Source organism: Cydia amplana, chromosome 11, assembly GCF_948474715.1.
Source record: "Cydia amplana chromosome 11, ilCydAmpl1.1, whole genome shotgun sequence".
Lineage (NCBI taxonomy): Eukaryota > Metazoa > Arthropoda > Insecta > Lepidoptera > Tortricidae > Cydia > Cydia amplana.
Genome location: NC_086079.1, coordinates 17505722 through 17520332, shown reverse-complemented (window position 1 = coordinate 17520332; position 14611 = coordinate 17505722). Strand labels below are relative to the sequence as shown.

The following is a 14611-nucleotide window of genomic DNA, read 5'->3' as shown; positions in this document are numbered from 1 at the left end:
TATTAACGTTGAAAGACAACGAAGCAAATGAAGTTTGAATGAGTGACATTAGTGTGATTTGACATTGACAGCTACCCTATTTGAATTTGTATTGTTTTGAAGGTCGAAAAACTCGAAAAATGATAAAATAGTATTGAAAAACTATCTTATTGACCCAATATTTGACGTAAAAAGTGTTATTTTAAGATTGTTTTGACGAATATTGGTTTAGTTTGTGTTATAAGACCCAAGTTTGGACTATGGTGATGGTGCTCCTAGTACATAAACATGAATCCAAAGTTACCGCATTTCAGTCTGCACTTGCCGGCGGAGGAGCCGGCGCTTTCACAAGAGCAGTGTCACAGCCCCTGGACGTGTTAAAAATTAGATTCCAACTTCAACTGGAGCCAATAAAACAAGGTTCGAAATACAGCTCCGTATTTCAAGCCTTATCATCAATTGTGAGGGAAGAAGGACTATCTACGCTATGGAGTGGTCATATACCGGCGCAGTTACTATCTATAACTTATGGAGTATTACAATTTACGACGTTCGAAGAGCTTACAACTGTGTGTAAACATGCAAACCCTCAATTTTTCGATACCCATAGACACGCAATTATTTTTTCTAACGGCGCTGTTGCGGCGACCGTGGCAACAATGCTCTCCTTTCCGTTCGACACGGTGAGAACGCGGCTAATAGCCGAACAGAAGACGCAAAGAGCCTACAAAGGATTCATTCATGCTTTCAAAACTATGGTCAGGACAGAAGGGTCTGCGGCTTTATTTAAAGGCTTAATACCCACTTTAGGGCAGATCGCGCCCCACGCCGGCATCCAATTCGCTGTTTACAAACTTTTCACAGACAATATATTGACAAAACTAAAATTCTTTCATAGAGACACTCTGTCTGGGACAATAGAGTCATCTTTACTAGCAAATCTGATTTCCGGGTCAATTGCAGGTTTTGTATCGAAGACTGCAATATATCCTTGTGATTTAGTGAAGAAACGGCTACAAATCCAAGGCTTCCAACAGTACAGGACGAGTTTCGGTAAACAAATGTACTGTAACGGTATATTAGACTGTATAAAGTTGACAATAGTTGAGGAGGGGTTCCTATCATTGTACAAAGGCTACTGGCCCAGTATGCTTAAAGCTGTGCTGGTTTCAGCACTACATTTTGCTGTTTATGATGAAATAAAATATTTACTGATGAGGACACAGACTTGAAAAGTTACTTAGTGACATAGTTTTTCCAACAAATAATGTCCAGTAGAAGGAAATAGATGGGAATCCTTGTATGGTACTAGACCAACTGTTAGTGTATTGAATTGTATTCATATTATATATATATATAAATTGTTTGTTAACATCCCTCATAGTCATTTAAGAAAATAAGAGAAAAGTTCATTTTACTCTTTATAATGAATCTTATAATCTTATGCTATTATATTTTTGACACCATAAAATATATACCACTATTACCTTTTTGTCGAATTTTACTGTTGCTTAGTTATTTTTCATGTATAAAGCCTTGCAAAATCTTTGTGTTAACCAATGACATATAAAAATGGGTCAATCTTTATAGTATGAACATTTCTAGTGCCCTTTTTGACTCGTAAAAGGAATACTACTATCACATGGTGTTTTAGTATAGATATGTTACTTCAGTTACTTGTTATTATTATGTAGCTCAATAGAGATATAATACCACAGGTGTTAACATAAATAATACCTATCTAGATAAAGAAACCTAAAAGACTTAAGCATTAGTTTGAATAAAACAATTCTAAATAAAGAATTTTATTAGTTTCTAATAAATCATAAATACAAATCATGCTTTACTTACGGTGTCATATATACGCGATTTGCGATTGTTTTTTTTTTCTCTCTGAACATCACACTCTTATAATGAGAGTCTCATTTCATTTCATACAAAAACTGTTTTAAAATTACAAGTTTTAAAATAAAATCCCACACACAAACCAAAATACAACTTATATAAAAAAAACATATGTATAAGTTAGTTTCAAAATGTGGGTACCTTATTTCAAAAAAATAATTTTACTTCTCATTTTTTTTTGTGCCAAAAGTCCAAAAATGTCGGTAGGCAAGTATGAATACGCCTTTTTTGCGGGTTTTTGAAACCCCGCTATAAGGCTCTAAAATAACATTTAATTCTTGAATTGGAACAGATTAGGTCTATATACCTATTATATTTATTTTAACCATATGATATCACATAACCCATATTCCTCATCAGAGTATCTTTGATCGCGGGCTGCAACTCTTTCTTCATATAAGTCGTCAACAAAGTCCTTATTCCTTTAGTAAATATGTCCTCCATTTCTCTAGAAATATCCTCAACCTCGTCCAAGTCATCATCAGGTCTGAAGAGCTTGCTTCGTTCATAGTTCGATCTACTTCGGGGCTGCTCATACACTGTGTTCCAACTATTATGCGAAGTCCGACTATCATGTACCTCAGGCTGATTGACATGAGGATCGAACGTGAACTCATCAGATCTCTTTCTCCTCCTCAATGGTAAATGATCCTTGTTTCTAACAGAGTTCCTGTTGATGTATTTCTCGCAACCGTAAGCGTAGACGCTTATGAAACCTGGCTCGACGAATTCAGAGTCAGTTTTGACGTTAAACTTGCCAGGTTGTTGGTGTAAAGGTCGCGTATGGAAGCCTATACCCGCTTTTCGGAGTCTTAGGATCATATTACATCCGTTACGTTGTCTGTATCTGTATTCATCTGGATACGGTGCGTCATATCTTCTATCAGGGTAGTGCCTTCTTAATCTTCTACTTGGGGGTATATTCCGATCTAGCTCGTTCGCATCGAATAGATCGACGTTCCCGCTTATGGTTATATCGTGGAATAACAGCATGGTGTCCAGAGATACGTTTCGAGGGTCGTAGTAGCATTTTTCCACGCGAACCCAGTTGGCGTTCTGGGGGAGTCGCACGCGCATCCTGGTGACATACATGTCCACCGGAGCGCTCCGCATTTGCTGGTACAGGCTGTAGCCGTTGAGATCGATGCTTTGACTCTGTAATGAAGGAAGTGGTTGAAACAATGGTCGCTTTGTCGGTTAATTAGCATATCCTCAAGTTCAGTCTGGCCTAGATTTAGAGTGAAATATGGTCGGGAATTTGTAAAACCTGATAAAATACCTACTTTGCCTTATTAACCTTATTTGATTAGAATGTACCTAAGGCTCATTCAGTGCTTAAATATATACAAATACAAATAATTTATTGAGAAAATACAAAATACAAAATAAATAATATATGAAAGTAATTGCAATGGAAAATCGACTTTATTATTGCATTTTTTCTGATTGGTGTTTTCTGATATGAATCGATTGGAAAAGGTATGTTGTTCTGTAGTCATATCATATGGATGAATTTTGGAAATGCCTTCTTCTTTGGTTCTTGCAGTTGCTGATATGAACCATCAGTACAATAAGTACCTAAGTAGGTACTTATCGCGACCCACGCTGTCACCAGAGGATCTTTCTCTTTTACTCCAACGAAGGAAGGACGTAATTAGAGCAGAGAAAGATGCCCGCATTTGCGAACCGATTTTCGCGGTTATAGCTCAGCTTTATCGCTCAGTCGATCAACTTCTCGAACTGTAGAAGGGTAACCAATGTTTCATGGCGACCCCGCCAATTTTTACCATATGCCCTATATTTGCTTTTGGTCCAACGCTGAACCCAGTTAGGCCAGCTCCAGAAAATCTCAAATATCCTTACGGCGGGAGTATCCAAGGTCTTCGGCTGGTTCCTCTTCCGTCTCTTCATCTGGTCCAGCGCAGACTCCAGTCTCTGCGAGCATCGCTCCCCTGCTATTGGTACTGTGGTGAGAGGGGGTAAACCCCCTGGTCCTATTGGCCGGTCGAACCTCTTCACTTCGAAGACTGGGAGGAAACGGGATTCTGGAAAATAGTTTTCACTATCTTGAACACAAAATAAAATACCTCCACGTAGACCCGCATCATGATTTTTCTGTTTACGAAATTTGTAAGGTCTTTGATGAAACTACAGCCAACAGGCCAAATAAGAGCTAATCCAAACTGTCGGGAGAGGCTTTCGTATATAAATCATAAAATAGGCTTTGTATTCGTAATTATTGGAAAAAAAGAGTCGACATCTTATGTTCTGTTTATCAAAAAGTGCTATCAGCGTAGATGGTGAAACCGCCGGATCGATCGACTTAAACACATGTTAAATACTAAATGTTATAATTATAGAGAGATGGAGATCTTTATTTGCATACCAGGTATTTTATATCATCGGTATCAATAAGACACGTAGCGGTATATAGTATGGTTGAATTGAATAGCATGTCAAGAAAATAATTACTTTTTACGGAGATTTCCTTAAATCAACTTATGTTTATTTTCGACTATTTTCTATGCGAATTACTTAATGTGAAACGTTTTGTAATTTAACTAATTATGTCCATGTTAATTTGCGTACCTATATATCAAAAGAAAATAATAATCCCAATGATGTTGAATGATTCTCGGTTAGTTTCACTAATAAATTAATAGACTTATATTGACCGTGATACATGCATCTTGTTCACGGGTATAATACTGATTACCCGTGAACATAGACCTGAAAAGGTAATCACGGTCAATATATCCCTCCCGGTCGACATAAATTATATCTAATAATCACACATTCTAAAACGCAGAATAATAACTTAACATGAAGTCGAAAAAAACTGCGTTACGTATAAACTGGTCCTTCGAGTCGGATTTGCTATTTTCCTCCAATCGTATATACATAATAGCAAAAGATCTTGATAAAACTGAAAGTTGTACTGTAATTATGCTCTTTCCCCCATTGTCTTGCGCTCGCAACCGTGAAAGAGACGCTATAGAACTACCTACTATGATTCAATGTCCGAACATTATGACAGACTACTTAGTTAACATTTTGTTATTTTAAGATTATGGAAAAGTGTTATGAGGAAAGCGTGGGAAGCGGCTTGGCTTAGGTAAATTAGGCCGTAAAATTGAATTAGTTTAATTTCGCATGGCTTTCTTTTTTAGTTTGTTATTGTAGTTCTGTTGTGGTGCAGTCGAAAAGACTATTATGTACCTTATTTAAATTACTTGGCTACAGTAAGTTGAATACCTCTACGCTTAGTTGGTAGAAAATAGTGTATCCTCGGGATAATCACTAATAAACTCAGTAAGTAAGTACATGTTGAACTCGGCTTATTATCAAAGAAAATATTCAATAAGGTACCTAGGTCTAGGTACTTCAAATGTTTACGTGGTCACAACTTTGTATTAGCTTCAAACTCAAAGAGACTAACATGTTAAAAAGTACCTATTAAAGTTATCTTAACTAACTCAAAGTGCCACAAAAGTAAAGTTACCTATTACCTAAAGCAAAATTAACAATTTAGAGGAAATTTTATAGCCAATTTCATTCTAATTGGTACCTACATGAATACGCATACCAATTATTACAATATTTCAATTCTGGGGAATGCCCTATTATACATAATTGCCAAAAGTATCTAGTAAATTAGTAAAATATATCGAAGATCGAATTTAATATTGTTTATACCAAATACCAACCAACCTTTTCCAGCCTCAGACTCCGGCAACTCGTTGTCACTGGCCGAAGCAGTTTTCGCGAACAAAACGAACATCCACCAAAACCTCATCATGGCCACAGACAACACATTAAAAAAAACAATTTAAAAATAACTGGCAGGTAATAACGTCCCGGAAAACCTGGCTGAACGCGCCAACGCCTATGCCGTAAAAAAAGAAGACGTCAAAAATGCGCGCGAAAGGAACCACTCGCCGCGGCACAGAAAAGCGAAATAAATTACAGAAGGCAGGGGACAATAAGAAGTGCAGCCTATGGAAAATGGTCCCCCGCTAGTCGAAGATGAAACGGTGTACTAATAAAATGCGGCAACTGGTTATTAGAGCGAAAATGGAGATGCTTGGAATCCCCATTGTTGGTATTTGAGATGCAACTGTACTGTACGGAGTACGAAAAATTTAAGATCGAGCGGATTACATTAGAAGCAACACAGGTTGAAAGTTGAATCTTAACTAGGAATCGTCTCAATCATATCATAACTTTTCCTTAAAGTTGTCTAACAAGTATATTTTTGAAGTGAAAACTTCTTTAGCGGCGCTGTGCACTTTTTGAGGTGGGAAAAAATGTTAAACTCGCGACAGATCACGTGACCGTAAGACGGACACGTGACCTGATCGAAAAACTTACAATGTTATTGAGTTTTTCTTTATTAATTTAAATGTCATCTAGTGAGTTTCCATCTAACTGGTATTAATATAACTTAGGGGTTTCAAGTAATGCGACGAAATAACGCTAGATGGCGTTAACCTCAATTATACATAGTGCTCGCTGCAGACATTTTGCAATAGTGATTGAGTTTTCACTTCTGCCAGCACTCCCGGAGTGCAACCCGTTGTTTTTTTAAATTATTTATTATCCTACATGACAACGAATGAAATTGAAACATTTATAAGGCTTTATTTCAATCCCTTATCAGACAGAGCCAAAATTCTTGAGATAACGACCCTAATCCCCGGGCACTCACCTCTCGTTTCGGTCTAGCATCGCAAGCTAATGGGTTCATACTCTTAGCTCAGGGAATTGTTAGATTAGTAGATTACTAACCTTAATTATGTAGGAAGAGACATTTTATTTACACTAAAACCTACTTACTTTAAAAATATAAGACATAATTAGGTCAATTCTGGAAGAGTTCAACTGGGTCTTAGTCAAACTCCGAAATGCAAATCGGACAAATTAGGGTTTGTTTAAATTTATGTGTCAATAACACATAGCAAGGACTATGAGTAATGAAATTCCCGAAGCATATTAGTCGTTCTGGGCTTTGACAACGTAATAAATGTAATAATATACGTTAAATAGTAGGTTTTATTACCTGCCCTGCACTGGTTTAATCAGGTAAAACTAGGTACCGGGACGTCGAAGTTTCAGTGCATCAAATTAATTTAATGGTTATCTAAACACGAAGTGCATATCGGGATGTGATTGGTGGGGACACTAAAAGCTAATATGATCACGCACGTAACAAAGGTGTGTGTAAGGTTAGGTGTGAACTTTCGTGGGACCAAATTTTCAGTCATCCGAGTATCTATCTGCTGTTAACTATCCCTTTGACGCTTAGGCGGCCGCGGATGCTACAGTATCGTAATATCACACAGAAAGATCTTGATTGTCCAACTTTAACAAAAGTGAGACTTCGACTTATTTACCCATTAAATTAGTCACAACCTGCGGTCGCTAACCCTAATTTAAAGCCTCAACCCAGTTTCTTTTCATAATGACGTCGCACTCCAGTTATCCGAGATGTCGCAGATAAAGCGATCACAAGATTATGGCTGGCTGATAAAATAAATGAGATTTTAGTGCAGTCGCTGCAGAGAAAGCCTCCTTTACTTACATGGAAGATATACCTAGGGTTCGTACGAACTGTGGCGTGCGAAGGACTAGACTAGAATAGGAGGTGCAAGCACTTTCTGCTCGCCCTTAGGGTCGGTCAAATGCCCCTAGTCTTTTAAAAATTGCATAATACCTAAATTGGGCTCGGTAGTCTAGAGGTTGTTAGCCGAGTAAGCATGACGGCGGTCCGAATCCGGCCTCCGCCAATGGAGGCCTCAACATGGCATGACATCTATTTCAGTTTAGTTAATATACTTGTTAGATTTATATGATCTCACACAATATAGTCTTCTGTTCATCCTGCTGCATAAAAATGCCACGCCTCGTCTCATGTTTTATAGTTTCGTAGGAACTTAGTTTAAACACTCAGAAAACCATAACCTAAACCGGACCTACCGGCACCTACTTCACCAACTGAAGTAAAAAAATGTTACGAACTTACAGTTTTCTCCACTGTAAGGTACTTCACCTACTTTGTAATATTTTTAAATTCGGAATACCTACTTACGCCTCCCTCTTCCAAAGTTGTTCAACTGCGAGCTCCGTTCCGCCTATTGTCCGTCGTGCAAGTAATTTGTACTAAAACATTTCGTATAATTACGTCCGTGCCATTGTTTATATAAAAATATAATCTTTTGAAACTGCGGACGCAGATTGAATACCTACATTTTCCATTAATTTAATAACGCAATGTACAGTCAGCATCAATAGTAGCGGATGAAATAAAGGATAATGAATGACTCACGTTAGACCGGGCCGAGTCCGGGCAGGAGCTTCCGGGGCTTCGTTTTCTATGGAAAGCATCATGTCAGTATCAGTCATCTGTCATAGAAAAGTAAGCGCCGTAAGCTCCGGCCCGGACACGGCCCGGTCTAACGTGAGTCATCCTTAACGCGCCAAAAGTATCGGCCACCCTGATGGAATACCCTTCCAAATGGTTATAGGTATTTCTACAGTTCGCGTTCTGAAGCAGGTATTGTCAAACCTTTAGCCTTTTTGATCAGTGACTGGCGACTTAGTGAATTTAGAATCTGATCTCGCTGTCAAATGGAACGGGTGTGCGGATCGGCATTCCAGAAGGGGCAGTCATCAAGAATAGTCTATGATTGTTAAATTAGCTAACCTGTGAGAAAAAAATAATATACAAGAGTGTTGCTTATCCATGTTTATCTATCTTCCACATCCTCCCTAGGTCGTATCGTATCACTTTACATGGTGGAGGTGCGGGGTATCGATCCCCGTACTTACTGACTTTGTTACTGACACAGTCTAATTTTGTAAGTCGCATTCTATGGAACGTGCTCACTATATAAACAAAAGTAGTAAATTCATCATCATCATTTAGAGACAATTTCAATATGGCGGTTTGTTTACATAGTTAGCATTTAGCAAGTTCCATAGAATGACACTATACTTTCTGTGGACACTTTCGACTTAGATTACCTACCTACCTACCTAGTTTAGAGAGAGATATCCCTTTTTGATAAGTTATTAGAGGATGGTAAAATACTTTTGACGCGTAGTTTGATCCGTTAACTTTTGATGCTGACTGTACCTACCTATGTTGAAATTGTAAACAATTGACGATCCCGCGATCTTACAAAATATATATGTCCACCGTGTATGAAATTAGATTGCCAAAAATGTATTGCGAATGAGTGAGCTTATGAAATAAAATTATTCGTAGATATGTGCAGTGTTTTTTATGGGAACGCGATCGCAAATTTCAGTTGCTTTATAAATGATTAGGTAATGATTGAAAGATGCATCAACTGAGTACCAGCACCCAGTAGTCCCAGAATAGTAGATTATTAGATACTTTATTTTATAATTTATAAGCAGATGATTGCAAATCTTAGTCATTGATCATAACGATTTATTGTATTACCTATTCAAGCGAGCTGTTTTCCTTACAGTTAACTGATTAAGTAACATTTATTAGTGTCGTGTGTCGTTTATACATAGTACCGAGGCTAGAATGTACCTTAGATACATTTTTTTTGCCAATTTTAGGGCTAGAAATCCTCTGTTTGCCAATGGCCGTCTTTAGCGCAAGTACAGCTACTAAGAGTACCTACGTACTATCGTACTAAGTAGGTATTACTAGGTATCTAGAGTCTGTTTATAAGGTAACTTTGCACCGACATGAATAGAACAAAGTGAGGAAGAGTCATTATCATTAATAGACGTCATATTGTAATAGAAATTTGACATTAATGATGACATATATGGCTTTAACCCCTCGAACGCAGTTTTCAAAAATTTGCTAGGTACTGAATTAATAACCTTTCAACTGTTAATTAGGTACCTACAGTCCAAACTGTCAGGGATATACGGGACAAGGCAGTTGAGGGGTTAAGTTACTTTGGAAGGTTTAACTTGGTTTAACAAGTAATTATATCATGACTAGGTACCGAAATGTGGATGTTTCAGGAGCATTTGTTTATTACTTCACTCATATTCGGGAGATGTTGCTTAAATGTCGTTGTAAGTTGTGTAAGCCGTGGTGCAAGCTGTGGCCATTGTAACTTAACAATGGGGGAACAATGGGGAAAGCGGCGGGCCAGGGAAGCGGCGCTGGTAAGGCTGTGGTGCATGGTGGCGTTTTAGACTTGGGAGCTTGGCCGCGTGGCCACAGATTAAGTATATAATAGTTCTGCGTAGCCAACATGCCCATCGGTTACGCTTCGTAGCGATCGAAACGCAAAATTTGTCACTGTCGCACTAATATGGAAGAGTGATAGAGAGACAAAAACGTTTCGTTGTCGAAGCGATAGCGATTGTCAGCTTGGCTAGGCCGGCTGGGTGACTACTTACCGCGAAATCGAACGATAGACGTCTATTCTATTTGAACGACCAAGAGATTGGCGATAGACAGCGACAGGGGTAGAGTGCTGCGTTCAGTGTGGTTCAGTATGGGAAACGTTTTTGCTAGAGCATATTTCCCATAGAAAACGGAGAAATTCTCGAAAACGTCACAGTGTAGTGTCACACAATTTTAAAATAGAAGTTTCGAACCAATAGCCAAGTAGAGGTAGGCAGGGCCGGATCTAGGGTAGAGACAGTGGAGCACTCTAGGCGCCAAATGGTAGGGGGCGCCAAAATGGCAAATACTGTGAAAACAAACATCTTGAAAAAACGGACGGGAAACTACGGAACCTAATACTGAGCATTGAGCGCAAACACTTAATCTCGCTCTACCCTGAATTAGTACTCGGGCCAACGCTGGAGGTAGGTATATATAACTATAGGTATCTCTTTAACACATACATGTATATCGAGATTAAATACACTGATGGTTCTACAGTAACTTAATTGGGCTCTGGGGACATTCCATTATTTTTTACTCGGGATGATTTCCATACAAAAGAAAAATATTATGATCCAATTATTTATAATTTAACCAACACAGTTTTCTGTCCACCGCCGGTCTAATGGCCCAACAACAATAGTCGGACTATTATTCCAATTCATACCATTGTCGTATTACTGTCCATTCGGAAAAAATCCGCATCCGCGTATGTAAACACGACAATCGAGTTATTACGACCACTATTGACTACCACAATATCTACCAGAGTGGAGAGGATAGCATAAAACTTGAAATTTACCGACTTATTGCCTCCTTTGACAATGTAAGTATAGCATGCAGCCTTTCGTCTACAAATCTTCACGAAAATACAACGAATTATCTTCAAGAAGGGAGTATAGATAGGTACAAAGGGTTTAAAATAAGGAACGGCAATGCACGTGTGTCACCCCTAGAGACGCAAGCGTCCATAGACTATTTCAGGCAGGCTGATATTGCTACCGACACAGCGTAAAAAAGGCTGAAATCCCTGGCTTTTCCGATATATTACTACCTACAGTATATTAAATGTATGTTTTACGTACGCCCTGATAGGTATCATGTTACTAGACATATTTTAAGTACATATAGACATAGGTACATAGCATAGAAATCAACCATGCATATCTCTAGCAATCAGCTAGAGTAAGATATATTCTGAAATGTACCTAGTACAGTGCCAACCACTTAAATAGCCTCACCTATATATTGTGAGTATTATAATTATACGTGATTATTTTTATCAATATATCTTAAATTTGAATTGTACGCCCTGACGTTTATCGAACGACACATTAACAAGTCCGAATTTGACTGCGCGCGAAACGTTGTGGACGCAAGAGCTAATACGGGCCGTCCACATGAATAGCCTCAGTGTAACATAATCGTCCAAACCGTGCATTTAAGTTTCGCTTTCAAATTTATTTTATTATGATTAGATAATACAGATGGCATTCTATTAAGTACCTGCAGTAACGCGATAAACACAGTGTTTTTGTGACTATGGGACGTGGAAAAAACTTACAAGTTTAGAAATTGAAAAGGTTAATTTTTATTTAACTCTAAAATTATCCCATCGTGAGATAGCTCAAAAAATAGGTCGCAGCCCTAAAGTTATTAATAATTATGTTAAAAATAAGGAAAATTACGGCCACCAGTATAAAGGACGCACAAAATTTGCCACTACGGATCGTGAACGTCGACTTATTTTACGCACTGCTTCAAATTCCACCAAGACCGCCAGGCAAATAGCTAGTGAAATAAATACTAGAGCACCTCTCTCTACAGTTCGACGGATTATTAGAACATCATCCCACCTCAAACGAAAAAAAATCATGAGTAAACCTCCTTTGCGCGAACAACATGTGGCGGGTCGACTGTCTTTGGCTAAAAAGTACATGTGCTGGAAAACCGAGTGGCGAAATGTGATTTTTAGTGATGAGAAAAAGTTTAATCTAGATGGTCCAGATGGATTTAAATATTATTTTCATGACCTAAGGAAAGAACCGAAAGTACTATCACGTCATCATTCAACTCTCGGATCGGTGATGGTTTGGGGAGCAATTTCTTACTATGGTACTGTTGATTTAATTGTGGTAGACGGAAGACTAAATTCTGAAAAGTATTTAAATTTATTAAAAGAAACAAAAAGTAAGATCAGAAAAGTAATAGGTAGAAAAAAAGTGTTTTTTTAGCATGATAATGCTCCCATACACAAGTCAGCTATAGTTACAAAGTGGTTTGAAGAAAACCAGATTGAAGTTCTAGATTGGCCATCCTTGTCCCCTGATCTGAACATCATGGAAAATGCCTGGGGTTGGCTTTCTCGGCAAGTATATTACAACGGAAGACAGTTTAGTAATAAAGAAGAACTCATTCAAGCTATTTACACTGTTTGGGATTCTGTGGACGTTAATTACATACATTCTTTATATGAATCACTACCTAAACGTATTTTCGAATTAATAAGGTCTAATGGAAGGTATACGAAATATTAAACGAGAGTTTTAATAACTAAACAGTATCTTTTAGCATGTGAGGCTATTCAAGTGGAAGGGTCAATTTATTTGTTTGACGTTATTTCTTAAAACTTTGATTAGATAACAATAAATATTGTATTTACTATTACAATATTGTTTTATTTCATATTTAATGTTTAATATATATCTCCTTTTTATATTACTATGAGAAATATTAATTTTGTTGAGTGAGGCTATTCAAGTGGCTGGCACTGTAAGTTCCATGTGTGACTTTGAAATGTCGACGCGTTTCTTACATACGCAATTGTTCAGAACTGCTGATGTATCTATACTATCTATAGGTATTACAGTAGGTACATATATGTTATGTTTACATACACTTGTGTAAAGCAATATCTTGTACTTTTGCAGTATTAGTCGTTGATGTCTTTTTAATGCGTCCACCGTCTACTGGTAAAGACATCAACGCTTCGCGTCTGTAAGTATTTTAATTAATTTAATTCATTTTAACATTGCTCTTGCTTTCAATATAATAGATTTTACTTAAGAGAACAGGAATGTTTGTGTAAGTGTGTAAGCTAGTACACCTTTACGGTTTGAACTAAATACCTAACCAACGGGCTCAGCACGGTTCCATTTTTATCGACTATCACTATGTCCGTCACTTTCGCACTTACATACTTGTTAGAACGTGACAGGCATGGTGACAAATGATAAAAATGCGACCGTGCTACTAGGGCAGTTACGAATAAAGTGTGATAAGTGATAACTGATAGCTGAATAATCAATTAAAATTTCATTTACAGTTTATAAGGTTAGAACTACTTATGTTACGACTTACGTTAGATATAAATATAATTCTTATCATTATAACGATTTATTTAACCAACTACCTAACGCAATATTTTTTCCGATAAAGCTTCTTTAGTGCATAATTTCTTGACCTAATTTTTACTAGCACTCTAATCAAAAACTACGCAATTAATTTCATCATTAATTTCGTAACAAAATATATGTGTCATATATGTCATTGATTAAGGTACGTATATACGAAATCATAACAAAAACAGATATATATGTAGGTATGTACAATTACGTAACTATTAGGTAGGTATATACATACCTACTAGCAATTAATGGAGATATTAACAAGTCAAGACTATTAATGATGTCCCACCCCACCAGATGTCCAGGCTTTATTGCCCCTGATAATTACCTTTTTGTGCCTAGACGTCTAAAGTGTGCTAGGTTAGCTAGGTAGGTCACCTAATCCCTTTCTTCAGTAAGTATACGTACTTACCTATAGATTTTCAAGTACAATATAGGTATGATAATATCTACGCCCTACAGATAATATGCTCGTTGAATCATTGTAATGATTTGAAGTCAAGGTTCGTGAGCATCTGCCTACTAAATGAAGCGACGGCCGTTCCAGTCTATAAATAATCGCCCGCGTGATTAGACGTTTCAAATCAATTATTGTTTTATTTGTAGAGTAAGTAGGTAGGTATTTACTTTTGAAGTCCCGGGCAAGCGAGGTGGCCTATATTCTGTGTACTATAGTTAGATATAATATGCAGTTTGTGAACTTACGACAGCCCCTTGCAGCGATAATTTGTTAAAACAACAATAGATGGCGGTGAGGTGTCGTTTATATTTGGTTTTTAAAATGAAAATAAGGCTTGTTATATTTTTATGTCGTGGTAATATTATTATTTTGCTAATAAAACGTGTTCTGAAATACTCATATTATTAGTTTTCACCGTATTATTAGGATTTAGATTTAAAGTTTAGGAGAAACCATACTAGATGTCGCTGC

General features: G+C 37.4%; 2 protein-coding genes across 2 annotated transcripts; one reads left to right on the top strand and one right to left on the bottom strand.

Moving 5' to 3' along the window:
• The first annotated feature begins 118 nt into the window (after positions 1-118).
• Positions 119-1240, top strand: LOC134652249 (mitochondrial thiamine pyrophosphate carrier-like). The gene has a single exon (XM_063507419.1). The coding sequence runs from the start codon at positions 240-242 to the stop codon at positions 1209-1211; it is 972 nt and encodes a 323-aa protein (XP_063363489.1). The 5' UTR covers positions 119-239; the 3' UTR covers positions 1212-1240.
• Positions 1241-2205: 965 nt separating this feature from the next.
• On the bottom strand, positions 2206-6083 carry LOC134652247 (uncharacterized). Its single transcript, XM_063507418.1, has 3 exons — positions 5596-6083; positions 3748-3929; positions 2206-3039 (listed from the first exon to the last, which is right to left on the bottom strand). The coding sequence occupies exons 1-3, from the start codon at positions 5681-5683 to the stop codon at positions 2206-2208; spliced, it is 1104 nt and encodes a 367-aa protein (XP_063363488.1). The 5' UTR covers positions 5684-6083.
• Positions 6084-14611: the final 8528 nt, after the last annotated feature.